General features: G+C 30.2%; 1 protein-coding gene across 1 annotated transcript in view; it reads right to left on the bottom strand.

Annotated features, from left to right (window-relative positions):
* The window catches only part of LOC108687152 (pyroglutamylated RFamide peptide receptor-like), a 62,405-nt gene that overhangs the window by 18,533 nt on the left and 28,537 nt on the right, over nt 1–15,335 (bottom strand). Inside the window, 1 exon segment of the mRNA XM_018192774.1 lies at nt 662–783. Coding sequence (XP_018048263.1) covers nt 662–783 — 122 coding nt within the window.

Below are 15,335 nucleotides of genomic sequence, written 5' to 3'. Positions count from 1 at the left end.
TAAGGAATGATTGCATAACCAGACGATCCTTCATACGATAAAATAAATTAAGTTCTAATGATAAAAAGAAATTAAAGAAGAACAAATTCTCTTCAAAAAAAATGTACTTATCAAAAAATTTATATTCTTACAAGTTATAAAAAATTTTGGTACAAGTATTTTGAAATTATTTATACCACATTCTCTTTAGATTGTATCTATAAAGAGATTTTAAATGTATGTCTAAAGAACAAACAGAAAATTTCTGCAATAAATATTAAATATTATATCCAGTATATAAGAAATATTCACACATAAATATTTATATTCGTAAAATCAAATCTCTATATTCTTGCTACAAATACATATGCAATTTTGTGTGTGTGTGTGTGTGTGTGTGTGTGTGTGTGTGTGTGTGTGTGTGTGTGTGTGTGTGTGCTACAATTTTAAATTACTCAATATAAATGTTAAGCTGCTCACAATTGATTTACATGACCCTGTTATGGCATAATACTTTATACAAACCATAGCATGTACTATCCTCGTTGACTCTCGAACATTCGCAAATCCTTTTCTAATACAATCGATACTCAAATGATCCGCTTGCGATTTACATACGATCATAATAATCATGACGTATCATCAATTGTCAACAGGAATAGTATGGCAGAAATAATCTCACCTCTCAATCGACATCGCAGTAAGGGTGACGACCGAGCAGATTGCCGACACGCTCTGCATGTAATGCACTGCTTTGCATAGAAAGATACCCATGGTCCATGTATAAGAGAACAGTTTCGCTATCTGCAACACAGAAATTACTGTATATGAATATTCAAAAGAGAAAAAGGAAGAGAACCCCAAGCTGAAAGGTTCTATTTACTAAAATTCCCGAGTCGATCACTCCACGTGCCACTTGAATGTAATTATTATAGAGAAAAACATGTAAATGATAATAGGGAGATTTCATAATTTCTTGCGAGAATATAAATATCGGAAAGACGAATTATGACAATCAATATGCACTTCTTCCGAAAAATATCTCCTTTTATTTTGCCGGCAAGTTTCAAGATATGAATAATAAAAATGAATAAAATGGGCCACATTGGGTCAAGATGGGTCTTGGTGCATAATAATTATATTTTTGTGTAAATTTTACAATTTCCAGTTCAAACAAACTGTGCGATTATTTCTTATAACACAATCTTAGACTAAAGTATTACACATAGTATTGATAAACAATTTAATATTACTCTGATATAAGCTATCTATTATATAAGCTTTAAAACTTTAAATAATTTATTTTAAAAAATTTCAATAACTATCGATTTAATAAGACAATTGCATATTGCTAATCATTAAGGTATACCATAATGCGTAAGGCGTTGAACAGTTCACTAATGATATATTTCCCGAGACATAATTCGCACTATTCGTGACGATTAAACGGCCTAGCATTGTGCACTCACGCACGCAATTATATCGGGCGAAGTTTCGCGCAGTCATGAGTAGAAAGGGAAGGTTTAATCCGTCAAATAGCACAGTAATTGCACCGGAATATCCGAGTGCCAGTGGTAAGAGCACGCGCAGACACGTACGTGATGCACCCGGGAATGCGGAAGCCTGAGATTTCCTCTGGCTGTTCCGGCTTATCCCTGCGTCCTGTCCGGCAAACTTTATGTTTCCACGTGTAATGTGCGATTTAATAAACGCTGTTTATTGATGATAGTATAAGACATAGCCGCGCACTGACAATGAACGGAAATGATTAATGAGTCATCCGGGAAAAAGCGTTTTCATCGTAGGATTAAAGATCCACTTTAATCCCAGAATGATGAAACGAATAAAATATTTATAAATTTAGTTTCGTTAAAGTAGTAGTTTCGTTAAAATGAAATATGTAAAATCTCACGCATTAATCAATCTTATATATTTCTCTCTCTTTTTTTTTGTTTTATTTTCGCCTTGCATAAAAATACTATTCAATAAATACAACTATCTCTGTAAACACAGATCTATAATTTCATTATATATGTGTATATAAATAGGTTTCAATTTTTTAATATTTTACCAAATATTTTGTTCGCTATTTTGATATTAAAAAGTATACAATAGCAAATATTAATAAAATAAAAACTGTAAGGAAATATTGAAAAAGAACTGAATGATGTAATTAGAAGAAAGCGAATTTCTCTTCATTTTTTACTAGAGAAAAGACCATTTAACAATTTTGCAATTGAGATCGAAATATCGTCTCACTGAAAAGCACTTCGATCACTGATGGAGATACAGATTAAATTCGAAACTTCCTCGTCAAAGGAAACCTTCCGACTTTAATCAACATCCCTTGTGTCAGACGCAGGTGTCTTTGTCGGTTTTTGTTATAATCGATTTTGTTATCGATTTCTAATGTTAGAAATTTACACATTCGAATCTCGTTAAAAGTCGAAGTTCATTAAATTGTACGCCACCACGTAGGTCTCTGTACCTTATTGAATAGATACTTGTGACACATTATCTAGCATTCTCGCGAAATTTGATATTGGGGAAGAAAAAAAAATACAACGAAAGTATAGCGAAATAAAATGTAATTCTTCCAGTGCATCATCTTCCAGTCTCTCATCTGCATGATGAGAAATGAAATTCTATCGAATTTTCGTTGACGTTATTAAAATTCAAAAATAAATATTAGGTGTAGTAAAAAGAAATCCATTATTTTTCCATTCAATTTCATGCAAAAATAATGGATTTCTTTTTACTACACCTAATATGATTGGAATTCTCTTTTCCTGTTTCTCATTGAAGAGACAATTTTTCGAGCAACCGAATCGATCCCGGCGACATGGTAAAATGAAAAGTGTAGCGTCGGCAAATGTAAATAAGACTCGATATATAGACACATTCTTGAGATATCCATCTCATGTGCTACTGCAATAACGATGAAAAGAAAGACCGAGGAGCATGGGAGGATCGCTGAAAGAAAACGAATTCTCAAGGGGAATTGCACCGGAATAATGTGAGATCGAGGTGGGTTGCGGTCGACATCTTTATTTAATTTTCTCAAGAGAAAGCCAAGGATTGTATTCCTCATCTCTTAAACGCTACCAGACTAATTTTACCCGGATTCCTCTTACGTGGCCACCAAGACGTTACCGTCAAGACGTTCAATTTGCGATCGTGCGACAACCCTGATTGCAACGTGGCGCGAATCGAGGGAATGCCTGCGAATTTGACGTGAAGGAACGTCATTTCCCTGTAACACTTAACCGATAATTAGTTCATCACTCGTGGTGAACTTACAGCGAGCATATCACGCGAAATGAAACAAGCATGTACGATAATATCGCGCGCATTGAAAACGAGCGACCTAATTAACTAACATCACTCGTAAGGTGCTACTGTAATAGCGTCACGACCAGTCAGTAAATCACGGATACAGGAGAAGAAAGGAAAATGGGTTCAAAGAAATGCATTTACTACAAATACCGCACGACATGGTAGCGCTCTTTATCGATTTTAGGTCGTTTATGGAAACAAAAGGTAGATAGACAAATATCGATGCTAAAGTAAGTTGCCAAACCGATATATCTTTTGGCTAAATCTGAAATCGATATTTTCTTTGGATAAATTTGATTCGTTATCTATCTTTTTCAATTTGATTATTGACATTATATAAATTTGTAATTAAATTTAAAAAAAATTTTATTGAAATATAGTCCATTTAAAATTATAATAAATTTTTATTTTTTTAAATTTTTCGTTAAAGAAAAATCTAAATCTGCTTGTTAAATTTTCGGATTTTGTCTTAAATTACTTTATTACGGTTTTTTACTTTATTACTTTATTAACCTTATAAGTTATTTACTTTATTTACTTTATTTGTTATTAGTTACTTTATTTACTTTATTAACCTTATAAGTATTTCCAATTTTTATAGTTCGAAAAAAAAAGGTTTATACAAGAAATAAGGGTAACAAGGGACAATAACATTTCTTATAGAATAGCGATTGACATGTTTAGAGTTAATAACTACGACATAACGATCTCGCCTAAGCCGGAAATTGCTCGTCTAACCTAATGAATCGAGAGATATATTCGATGTATACGGTTTAATGCCTGATATAGATCATCGCTCGTTCCCAAAAACTATTTCATACTGGTCCAAATCACGGCAAGCAATAAATAACAAACGAGTTGCTCGGTCTTTTCATTTTCGCGGCATCGACCGCGTTATCGAAACAGTCTCGGTACAATTTGTTTCTCTCTATTTCCCTTTCTCTCCTGAGCCAGACAGAACAAGGATTGTCCATGCTCGATGTGACAATCCGGAATGACTTCTCGACGCGAATTCTCGATTGCGAAATTCGATATTGTCACGTAAAGAGAGTAAATTGGAATGACTCGGAGAATAATTGTTTTCTCGACAGAAAAGTACAGATCCTTTCTTTTCTTTTTGTTGTTTCTTCTGTTGAAAGATCGAAGCCAAACGTAAAAATACTCAATTTGAAATAAGTAAAGAAGTTGTCCAAAAGAAATCCTGGCGAAAGGTAAATAATTACGATTAAAGAACTAAGAACTAGAATTTATTAAGAATAGATCGAACATCAAAGTCTGGCGCGAGAATAAATGATTACATATCGCTTCCTTACTTCAAAAGTAGCACAACTAAAAAAAACATACACAAACAACATTTTCAAGTTATTACTATATAAATGAGTTAAATAAACATTAATCTATCGAGTTCAGAAAAAATCGTCAAAATCGTCACAATTCAAAAGGAATAATTTAAGAATTATGAAACGAAAATGACAAAAATAAAATTTGATCATGTTAAACAAAATTTTTTTGCTCATTTATTTATTATTTGATTAGTCAATAATTTCCTGTCAAGTTCAAATATAATTTTTCTCTTTTCTCTTTACTTTTTCAAGTTGTTATTTATTTTGAAGTAAGAGAATGATATCTTCTAAACTCTTCGATGCTACTTCTAGTGTGAAATACATACCGAAAGCTTTTTTTATTTCGCTATACTATAATTTTTTATTAATAAAGATACACACATTCGTTTATTACTGTTTTATTCTTTAATGTCTAGGATTTTGATTAAAAATTAATTTATTATAATATGTATGTATTATAATATTCATTTTTATGCGATATTTTTATATAATACTCATGTGATCAATGTGTGACAAAACAGTATAGAGTGGCACCGAAGGGTTAATTATATGTAAATGTATCAATAATATTCATGATCATCCTGTATTATAAAATAATTATAGAACACAGTTCCGAAATCACTCGTTCGCTATTTTGTCACTTGACATCGCAATTTGAAATGACATTTATCGTTATATTCTCCAAGATACATGCAACGATATGCAGAAAAATATAAACAAATCTTTTCTTTCAGTAAAAGTCACGTCACAACATAAAAGAAAATGAAAGAGTAATACACACATCATATGAAAAGGTGCACATTCGCGTAAATAACTTACTTGAGGGAAGAAAGAATACGCTGGTAAAATCTAAATGATAATTAAGTTTGGTTTTTTTAATTAATATTTTAGTCGAATACTATTTAAATGTCACCAAGCGTAATAATAGAACATACAAAGTAAAAAATATCTTATGTGTTTTTTTATTCTTAACAAAGGATAAAGTAACTAATGATGTCAACATTAAAAACATCGTAGTTAACAAAAACTCTGAGATTTGATACAGTCTTTTAAATTAATTTCCAAGATCTGTAAAAAAATAGCAAGGAAAGGAAGAAAATTCACAAATATAAAGAGATAGTAAAAGCTTTATCTTTTATTTAATTTTACCTTTACTTTTTTAATTTAATAAACCGATTTTACTTAACAGATTTGAGGATTGATTATAAATAACACGTAGGAGTACACACTGTTAAATCACTGACAAATTTAACTTAACGCCATTGCTCTTACTCAATCTTATCATTATTTTATACTAAAACAATGGTTATATTTGACACTACATAGTGTCAACTTGACAATATAGTGTCACGATATAGTGTCAAATTTAATTATCGTTTTGGTAAAAAATAACAATATATTTATTAGCAGCAGACTAACATTAAATTAAATTTGACTCTATAGATTTAACATGCATATGTATAATATTAAAAATTCAAGTTATTATTATTATGAAGTTAAATAAACATTCTATCGATCATTAAAAATAAATTAATATTACAATAAATCTAATATTAAAAATTGGAAATTTATTACAGTAAATCTTTTCGATATTTTAACTGACAACAATAGACAAAATATAACAAAGAACTTTATTGGCAGCTAATCCGTATTATGGAGAAACAATTCGTTTGTTAAGCGAGGTATAATTCAGTGATACAACGAATACATGAACTTTAATCAAACGCGGCATACGGGCTGACACAGCAATTTAGCTTTTGGAAGAATGTACCTGCGCAACATCATGTGCATCCGAAACGTTATCGATCGCGAGTGTGCGTAGAATGAATCTCGTGAAAATGCAGAACACGTAAATAATGTCAGCAATTTTACAGATAAAATTTTTCATGGCGATCACGTCATGAAAAGTTTTATCTGTGAAATTACTGCTTTCATGTGATCAACAGAATGTGATGAGACAATAACATAACGACAAGTGATTGAACGACAAACAGACAGTTCTATTAACATCTATTACCGATAGACATTTGCGCAAATGTCGCGTTATCGAATTAATTTCGAAGCGATGCGGCAGTATAATTTCGTCGTCGTAATAACACGCATTTAAGTGCAAAATGGAGACGATAGCAATAATTAGTTTGTTAATTGCGTTAAGAAGATAAAGCGTCGCGTAACAGCATGCTTCCGATAATTAAGAAGCGTTCCAGTCTTTAACAAATGATCCCGTTATCTTAGCAGTGCTACTCTAACGAAAGTTTATCGGTAAATAAGAATCTCTTTTCTTACATAAAAGAAATACAATGAAAAAGAATGCTTGTAAATATTTATAAGTAAATAACATCTTTTTTTCTTCGAGAGGAAAGTTGATGTTGACACAGTGTCTTTTAAAGAAACACCTCTTATTTCTTAGAAATTTATTATTGTGCTTTATTAATACTGATATTTTTTTTACTAAAAACATAATCTATTTAGATGATTAAAAAAATAAAAACTCAGAATTTACATATTTATAACTTTTTTCTGTACAAACAGCTAAAAACGAATTCTACAAATACAAGAATAAAATTCTTAAGATTTTCTTTTGCAAATGTTGCATATTTAAATAACAGTGATTATATTATTAATAATATTACATCATTTTACATGTTTGTAGTTTTCTGAATCAGTTTTATTTATATTTTTTCTTTTTTATTTTTTTTTTTCATAACATGGTTTTAAATATAGAAAGTAGGACTAGTAAGGGTACAGCGTAAACCGATACAACTTGTAAGATTACGAAACTAATTTAATTTTCCCTATCGAAGCTAAAGGCAATGTGTATTTATGGAAAAATACACGATTAAAAAAAGAAATTGTGTCACATATTTGCTTGGAAAACAACATAAAGTATGCATGTAAATTAAAAAATGTTTTATATCAAAGTGAAAAGATTTTTAAAAATCTTGTATAAATTCACTTGTAAGTATTTACAGATGACTGTAAAAAAAAAAAGATAGGAATATATGTGTGGTAAGAATATATGTGGAATATATGTGTGGTAGGAATATATGTGTGGTAGGATTATGTTAGTTGTGGGGCTCATTCTGTTAGACGCTCATTTTTGCTCATGTTACAAAAAAGTTAATTATTGCAAAATTGCAAACAATATTATAAAAACTACTATACTATCTGGTAGTAGTAAACATTTTTTAGATTGTATTTATGTTACTAAAATTTTATTTTTTACTTTTGTTGAAAAAAATATTGTTTAAAAACAAGGTGATATGTCAGTATATTGGTAAACTTCTTTTATTATTTTCGTGTGCAAAAAAATCTTCACACAAATATTAAAAGTATCACTTTATGATTGTTGTATTATTTGATTACATATTAATGTCTAAGAAAAATAGTATGGATTTAATTAAATATTAATATTTAAGATAAATAATATCTCAAATAAATGTTTTTTTAAATGGATAAATAAGGGCTATAATTTAAATTCATATTATATTATAATTTCTTTTGGATAATTTAAAATGACTTTGGGATAGATTGGTAATGACGCACCAAAATAAATTACTCGAACTTCGCTCATATGAAGTAATGTGCTAATTTTCGATAACATTCCAGCATGCCTTATATATCTCTGAATTAGAATAATGGGAGCAATGTCGACAACACATCAAGCTGAAAGTCAAAAAGTCATAAACAATATTATACATGAGCGATGAAGTCAAACCAGAAACGCGATAATTATATCTGATTGTCAAGCATACTTCGTCACCATTTCAAACACAGAATCAATTACAGAGTTCATGAATTTATCTACATAATTAGCAATATACGTGCAAATAAGCGAAACGTTTTTACTCAACGATTAATATTAGCTGTTAAATAAGTAAAATACATCAAATATCGTATTTTTTCAATAGATTTTTAATCAATTTATAATTGATTTTCTTCTCAGCAAAAAATAAATGGAAATATTTTGGTATTTTTAAGAGATAACAATTTGAAGAGTGAAATATCAACAAATAAATATAAAGAGCTTATCTCTAAATATTGGATTGTCCGGAAAGTTCGTGCCGCAAAAGATTTAAATTTAATAAATGTATACTAAAATTTAAATCTTCTGCGTTTCAATTTTCCTTCAAAATCGGCACGAACTTTCCGGATAACCCAATATTTAGAGAGAACTAATTAAGCTTTGAAAGTTAACACAAATGGCGAAACTGAATTCCTCCTAATTTCACATGAGTATAATATTTCAACTTGCACATAACATAAAAGTCGAATAATTACGATAAATTATAAGTAATTTCAAATTTCTGTAAAAATCTAATTCCTATATTTTAATATTCTCTGAGCTATAACAAAATAAATAATTTATATTTCTGCCTTTTGATAGAAAAATTATATTATTTCCATATTAATCAGGAATTTTCTTAATGAAATCATTTGTTGTGGTTATCATACTTTCACTAATATAACACACAAAGGATTTATCTCGGTATAATAAAGTCAAATGCTGCCACTCACTGTACATTAAATTCATTATCGTATAATGTCCTTTAACTAATTCTCATAGAAAGACGGTCTAATCCCTGCAAATATCAGAATAAATAATATTCATATAAACATATTTGGATGTAATAAACAATTAAAATATTGGACCTTTTTATCTGCTATTTAAAATTAAAATACAACAAATAAATAACAGCACGTATTATACCGTGAGAAAAAATAAAAAAATCACGTTATTTTATGGAAAATGCAGGATTAATTTTAATAAAAATGTGATGGAGATCGATATTCGTTATAAATTTTCATACTTCAACATTCTACATTTTAATAATTGAGTCTGAAATATATTGAAATTCATCTGAAATTTTTCAACTCTCAAAGCTGCAATTTCTGTGGGAATTCCCAAGAAAAATTTATTCTACATCTTCGACCTAGTTTTACACATGAAATCATCTTCAAATTGTCACAAACATTGTCGCACTCTGTATGTGATACTTTTGTGATACTTTCTTATCACTGAATACCAGATCAATGCAGTAAAGAGAGCTTCAAGAGTAGGTACAGAAAGATTTCTCGACGACACGATCCAGCTATGCATACGACGGAAGAACTTAAGTTTGTCGCGAGTCAGATTATTTTGTACCATCAATTTAAGAGCAACGTGGAATGCCGTCGTTAAACATTAACGCAACGCAATGACTTTCAACGAACATCATTGAATACTCGATCGCTAGTTCAACTCGAGAGCCACGAGAGAAATAGAAAAAGATAAATTGAGAGAGAGAGAGACAAAGACAAAGAAAGAGAGTGAGAAAACGAAGAGTAAGGAATGCTGGTACGTATTCTTGAAAATTGCGTCTGCGACACAGTCGATTTGTTTCGACGACAGCATCCCTCTTTTCTAGTAACACATACATACATACCTTCCGTCTCCTGCACGTATGCAGATTTATTCATCTCACGGAACACGGCTAAAGCCTTTCTGTTTTGTTCCTGACGTGCGTTTGTAAGCCGCTTCTAGAAAATATCTTGACTGCAATATTCATATTCTACAATATGCTTTTCTTAATCCTATTAGGTGTGTATTATTATGTTTAATCAAACCGCGAATACTAGATCGCTTTTATGGATTATTGTCACAGTTACATTGCATTTAAGTATGTACGTACACCTGCAATGTACATCATGTTTAATTGTATCATCACCTATTGAATTGTCAGGCGAAGAAAGAATATTAAAATGCTTTTGTTTTCTTTAAGAATAGTTTTTCATTATTTTCTTTTATTTATATTTTCATCTCAGTTTTCAAATTTTTTTTTGTGATTATAGAAGGTTGTAATGTTGTGCCGGTATCATTACATAATTTTTCATTTGGATGAAAGCATAAAATATTCGTATAAAGTTATGAAAATGTATATGTTCAAAAAGCAATTTTATAAATGCATTAAGATGCATTTATGTTTAATTTTGAATAAATATCGAGATATATTACGAAAATATATTTTATATTACGGAAATTTTTTCTTATTCGTCGAAAAAGCAGTATAATTAATATCAACATAAGACGGAAAAAATTTGATGAATTAATCTTTAAAGATCTACTAAAAAATAGCAAAAAAGAAATATAAGCAGTAACAAGTACGCGTCGAGTACAACAACGGATCGATAAACTTGCAATTGATATTCTAATTTTTCAACTAAATAATAAAACTTACTTTTCGGTTATTTAATTTATTCTTCCAAATATATCTACATCGTCTAAAAGCCTTATAAATCACCACAAATAATTTCAATTTTCCTCTTATTTCGAATACGCTATTCTATACAATAAGCAAAAAGAACACAAATCTTTTAGGGAAATTTTCTTGATGGATATTTTCGGAATAAATTAAATAAACAAGCTTGTGGACAAACTTAGTCAAAAAAGAAGAAAAATGGAGATTGAAATGTAAAATAACAATTCTTTGAAATGATCGCGGAAATCTCTCATGTTATTTTTGAATAGTTTTAAAAATTATTTAACCTTCATAATAATAGTTATAATTTTTTATTATGACGTGAATTCATAATTATTAATATATCTTAAATAAATATTTCGTTCGGATTGTATTTAATTTTGTAATTTTGTAATTTTAACTTATAAGGCTTGTTGCTACAACAGAGACGTATTAAAAGCAATCGTGAAACCTCCATAATATTAAAATTTCCATAATATTGAATGCAAATTTATGATTGTTACATTTAATATTTATGAACTTTATATCACCTTATTTTAAATTCATTTCGTGTACGAGACTTTTGCTCCGTCCATGAATTTCTAAACTCAACGCAACCTTGCTAAAAATGTTATGACTCTTTGTTGGTGTCGTTGAGAGAATATCGTTAATTATAAGAGATACGGCACAGCTGTGCATAATCCAGCATGATGACAGAAAATCATGTTAACCTACAGAAATTCTTGATATCGTACCAGTTTTACAAGACGTAATATCGAGCAAAGATATGTTAATTGAAAATTTTTGCGAACGAAAAGATCCAACGTGAAGCTCACTCGCAATTAGCTAAAAGACCAAATTTGTATTTTTCTACTTTTTCTTCTTATTTTATCGACCAATTTCACGTGAACTTTACGTTGGACCATCTTGCTTGTAAAATTCTATATTAAGTATTAATTAATGTATATATTTCAAATCTTGAACTTAAAATCTTGAATTTAAAATAAGAAGTTTTCTTATTAAAACATATATTTTATGTCTATAATATTTACAAAAATATTTTATGTCTATAGTATTTACAAAAATATACAATCAAATTATCATACGATATATTAAAGAATTCTAAACTGAATTTAAAACTCATGCGATTTCTTGAAAACTTTTTCGATATACCTACCGAGAATTCAACGATTCTTAGAAAGGAAGATGTTTCTCTGCTATAAATAACTTACATGAGAGAAACAAATCGTAACTCGTAAGTAGACCGTTTTCCAGCAAACTTCTCGTCTTGAAAATTTGTACAAGTGTTTCAGCTCTCTCGATGATTATCTCAACGTGATGATTATACCAACATCTAGCGTGCAAAATCAATACAAGCTTGGTTGCAAGCCGATAAACATTATTATTTAGTACAACTATGAACTACTCCATCGGAGCCGTCAGGTGAAACAATCCTCAACTTAACAAGCGGCACTCCTGTCGTAATTTACGCTCGATAAACACGACGTTGAATCAGTGGTCGCATAAACAAGGTAGTAATACACGTCGCGTGTCCGTAGTCGCGAAAAATATTAGCGTAGAACAATTGGTATGCTTAAACTCGAGAACAAACATTTAACATTGTTTGTCAAGTATCACGCGACATTCTAATCGATTGTCAGAATTTGCGTAACGTTATCGTGCATTAAATCGTAGAAACACGTTTATTGATTCGAGAATTTAATTAAACGTATGTTGTTTAATTAAATGTTTGATTAACTATATCTACGTTTATTTTAATTATGTAGAATATGACATACTGATTATATCTGATATTATTCTGGCGGATAAATGCTTTCTTTCTCAATACAGAATAAAAATTTCATCAAAAGTAAGCGAAAGAGAAAAGAAGAAAGAGAAAAAGAGAGAAGAGAGAAGAAAAGAAGAAAAAGAAAGAAGAGAGAGAGAGAGAGAGAGAGAGAGAGAAAATCTATGTGGTAGACTCTCACACTATTGTAATATCAAAAGCAAAGAAACTGACGGAAATAAACTTTTTATCTTATTCTGCATCATTTCCATAAAAATATGTAGATAAATAGAAATTTAGAAATTCACTTTTCACTTTTAAAAGAGGCAATAAACAATTTATTTAAATCTGACACGCAAGAAGCTTTTTGTAGCTAAAAAGTAAAAAAAAAAAAAATTTCTTAGATTATAGAAATTGCAATATACGCTGTACACGCGCATCGTAATTATGCATAGAATGCAAAATAGTAGAATACGTGTGAAATACATACGTAGGATTGATATGTAGTAATTTTTGGATCACAGGCATTTTGCATAAAATATTTTAGGTATCAGACATCGCCCACCTGTCGATTTATTTAATATAACTTTCATATATTATCCAGCATCCTGGTATTTATTGATAAATTGTCGACGGGATCCGGGCCGGGTAACCATACGATCTCGTCATTTTCACGTTCTACTACGTGAACAACGTGTCATAACTTACGTGTAACTGCATAACGAGCGAAAGACTGAAAAATTAGAGTATAGAATACACGCTCCTATCAACAAGAATATCCCCGTGAAAATTCCGTTCGCGTAAAAATAATGACGTACACGAAGCGCGTAAAAATTGCGGCATTAAAGTCTTATTTCCAAGAATAATCTTATTTCCAAAGAATACACAACTTTTCTGAAGATGTTTAATTCTAGAATGCGCTAACCACGTATTTATACTAACAATGAATAAAACGATTTCTGAATCGAAACACAGTTTCGCCATCATCTCTAGTAAAAACTCTAAGACTAAATCTGAGTTTTTCCAACATAATTTTTATATATAAGTTTTTAATTAAAACTAAATGTTAATTGTTTTCGATAAAAATTATAAAGTGTAACTTTATAATTAAATTTTTAATTACAATTCTTTTGACTTTCTTACATAATAAAATGTGTAATTTTTCTTTCTCAATTTTGTTCTTTTTCTTATAAATCCTTATTGTTCCTTTGCCCTAAAATTAATACGTAGAACAATATTTTCTTTATATAAAATATGGCAAATGCTTTATTTTATGAAAATAATAATAATCTTTTTTTTTAAAAAAAAAGATAGTAATGAGAATAAATCTTGAAACCAAGAATGCCCCGTGATATTGGCAGACAAGAAAATTCTCTCGCTGAATAAATAAAAAATTTTGTTCGCTAGCACACCGATTAGTTTATACGCATGACTACCCGACACAATCTGTTTTACGACAAGTAAATTAATATAAAAGCTTTTCTTACGGACATGGATCTAATTCAAATGATGAAATGCATTATGCAGCAGTGATAAACGTGCCCGGCGGGAATATCACTTGAATATATCACTTGACGTATGAAATTTGGTAGACATGAACGACATTTGCTCGATATCGAATACATGGGATTTACGAGACGTAGAAAACAGCCGCGAGAGTTACACAATACTCGCGGGAATATTAGGAAGACGAGAGCAATGGAATGCGAGCGAGCGCTTGCCATATCCGGAGGTATGAAATTCCTGCGACTAAAACATTCTAAACACAAAGCAACATATAAAATATTGCTCCCTCCTTCCCCAAAAATCATATCATATTATGATATACATAAAAGAAATGCCTTCCGCACCGGTAGTATAAAACAGATTTTATTTTCATTCTTTTGTCCATGCATTTTAATTTTCACTTTGTGTCTGAATTATACTTTTTGAAACTTTCCCATTTTCTTACTGCCGTTAATATTTATTATTAACGACAACACTATACTTTTAATTATTATTTTTCATTCATTAATTATCATTTTATAACTCAAAAATAAAACAAAGTTGCTAATCCCAATTTACTATGTTTAAAAATTGCACAAAAGTTAAAAGAATGTTCTATCTTTTATTAATTGTTTAAATTGCAAAAACGGTGGATGTAGAGAAAAGTAACTATATTTCTTTAATCTAGTACGAGAAAAATAAAAACAAGGTAATTATGTTTCTTTCATCTTGGCTTCCTACTTTTTGCATCTGAAGTACAAAAACTACAGTATACCGCCGGTGTATCGAAGTGTTAATAAAAAGCATTAATCATCGCAGAATTACGACTCTGATAAATTAAGAAGAATTGCGCTCCATAACGATAAGGAACACTGAGGTGTTCCAGCAATTTCTGTAATTAAATAGCGTCGGCTTTATCCAAGCAGCAATCGTGCGAACTTATGGGAACGACAGGCGAGAATTTATTATTTATTGCACGTCAGACGGGGAAATGCTTTACAGGCTCGTAAAGCCGCGGTTTTGAACAAGTGAAACGATCAAATTGCGTCAACAGGCAGCGCAACCCGACCTGCGCGTGTGAATGTAACCTATCTATGATAGGGATTAAGATCGTTAAACTCCTTCTTTTCTCCTTGTGTCTTATTAAATCCTGAATGTGAAGGATTAGATATCAGGGTTGTCACGTTA

Source organism: Atta colombica, unplaced genomic scaffold, assembly GCF_001594045.1.
Source record: "Atta colombica isolate Treedump-2 unplaced genomic scaffold, Acol1.0 scaffold200, whole genome shotgun sequence".
Lineage (NCBI taxonomy): Eukaryota > Metazoa > Arthropoda > Insecta > Hymenoptera > Formicidae > Atta > Atta colombica.
This window is presented reverse-complemented; position numbering and strand designations above follow the sequence as displayed.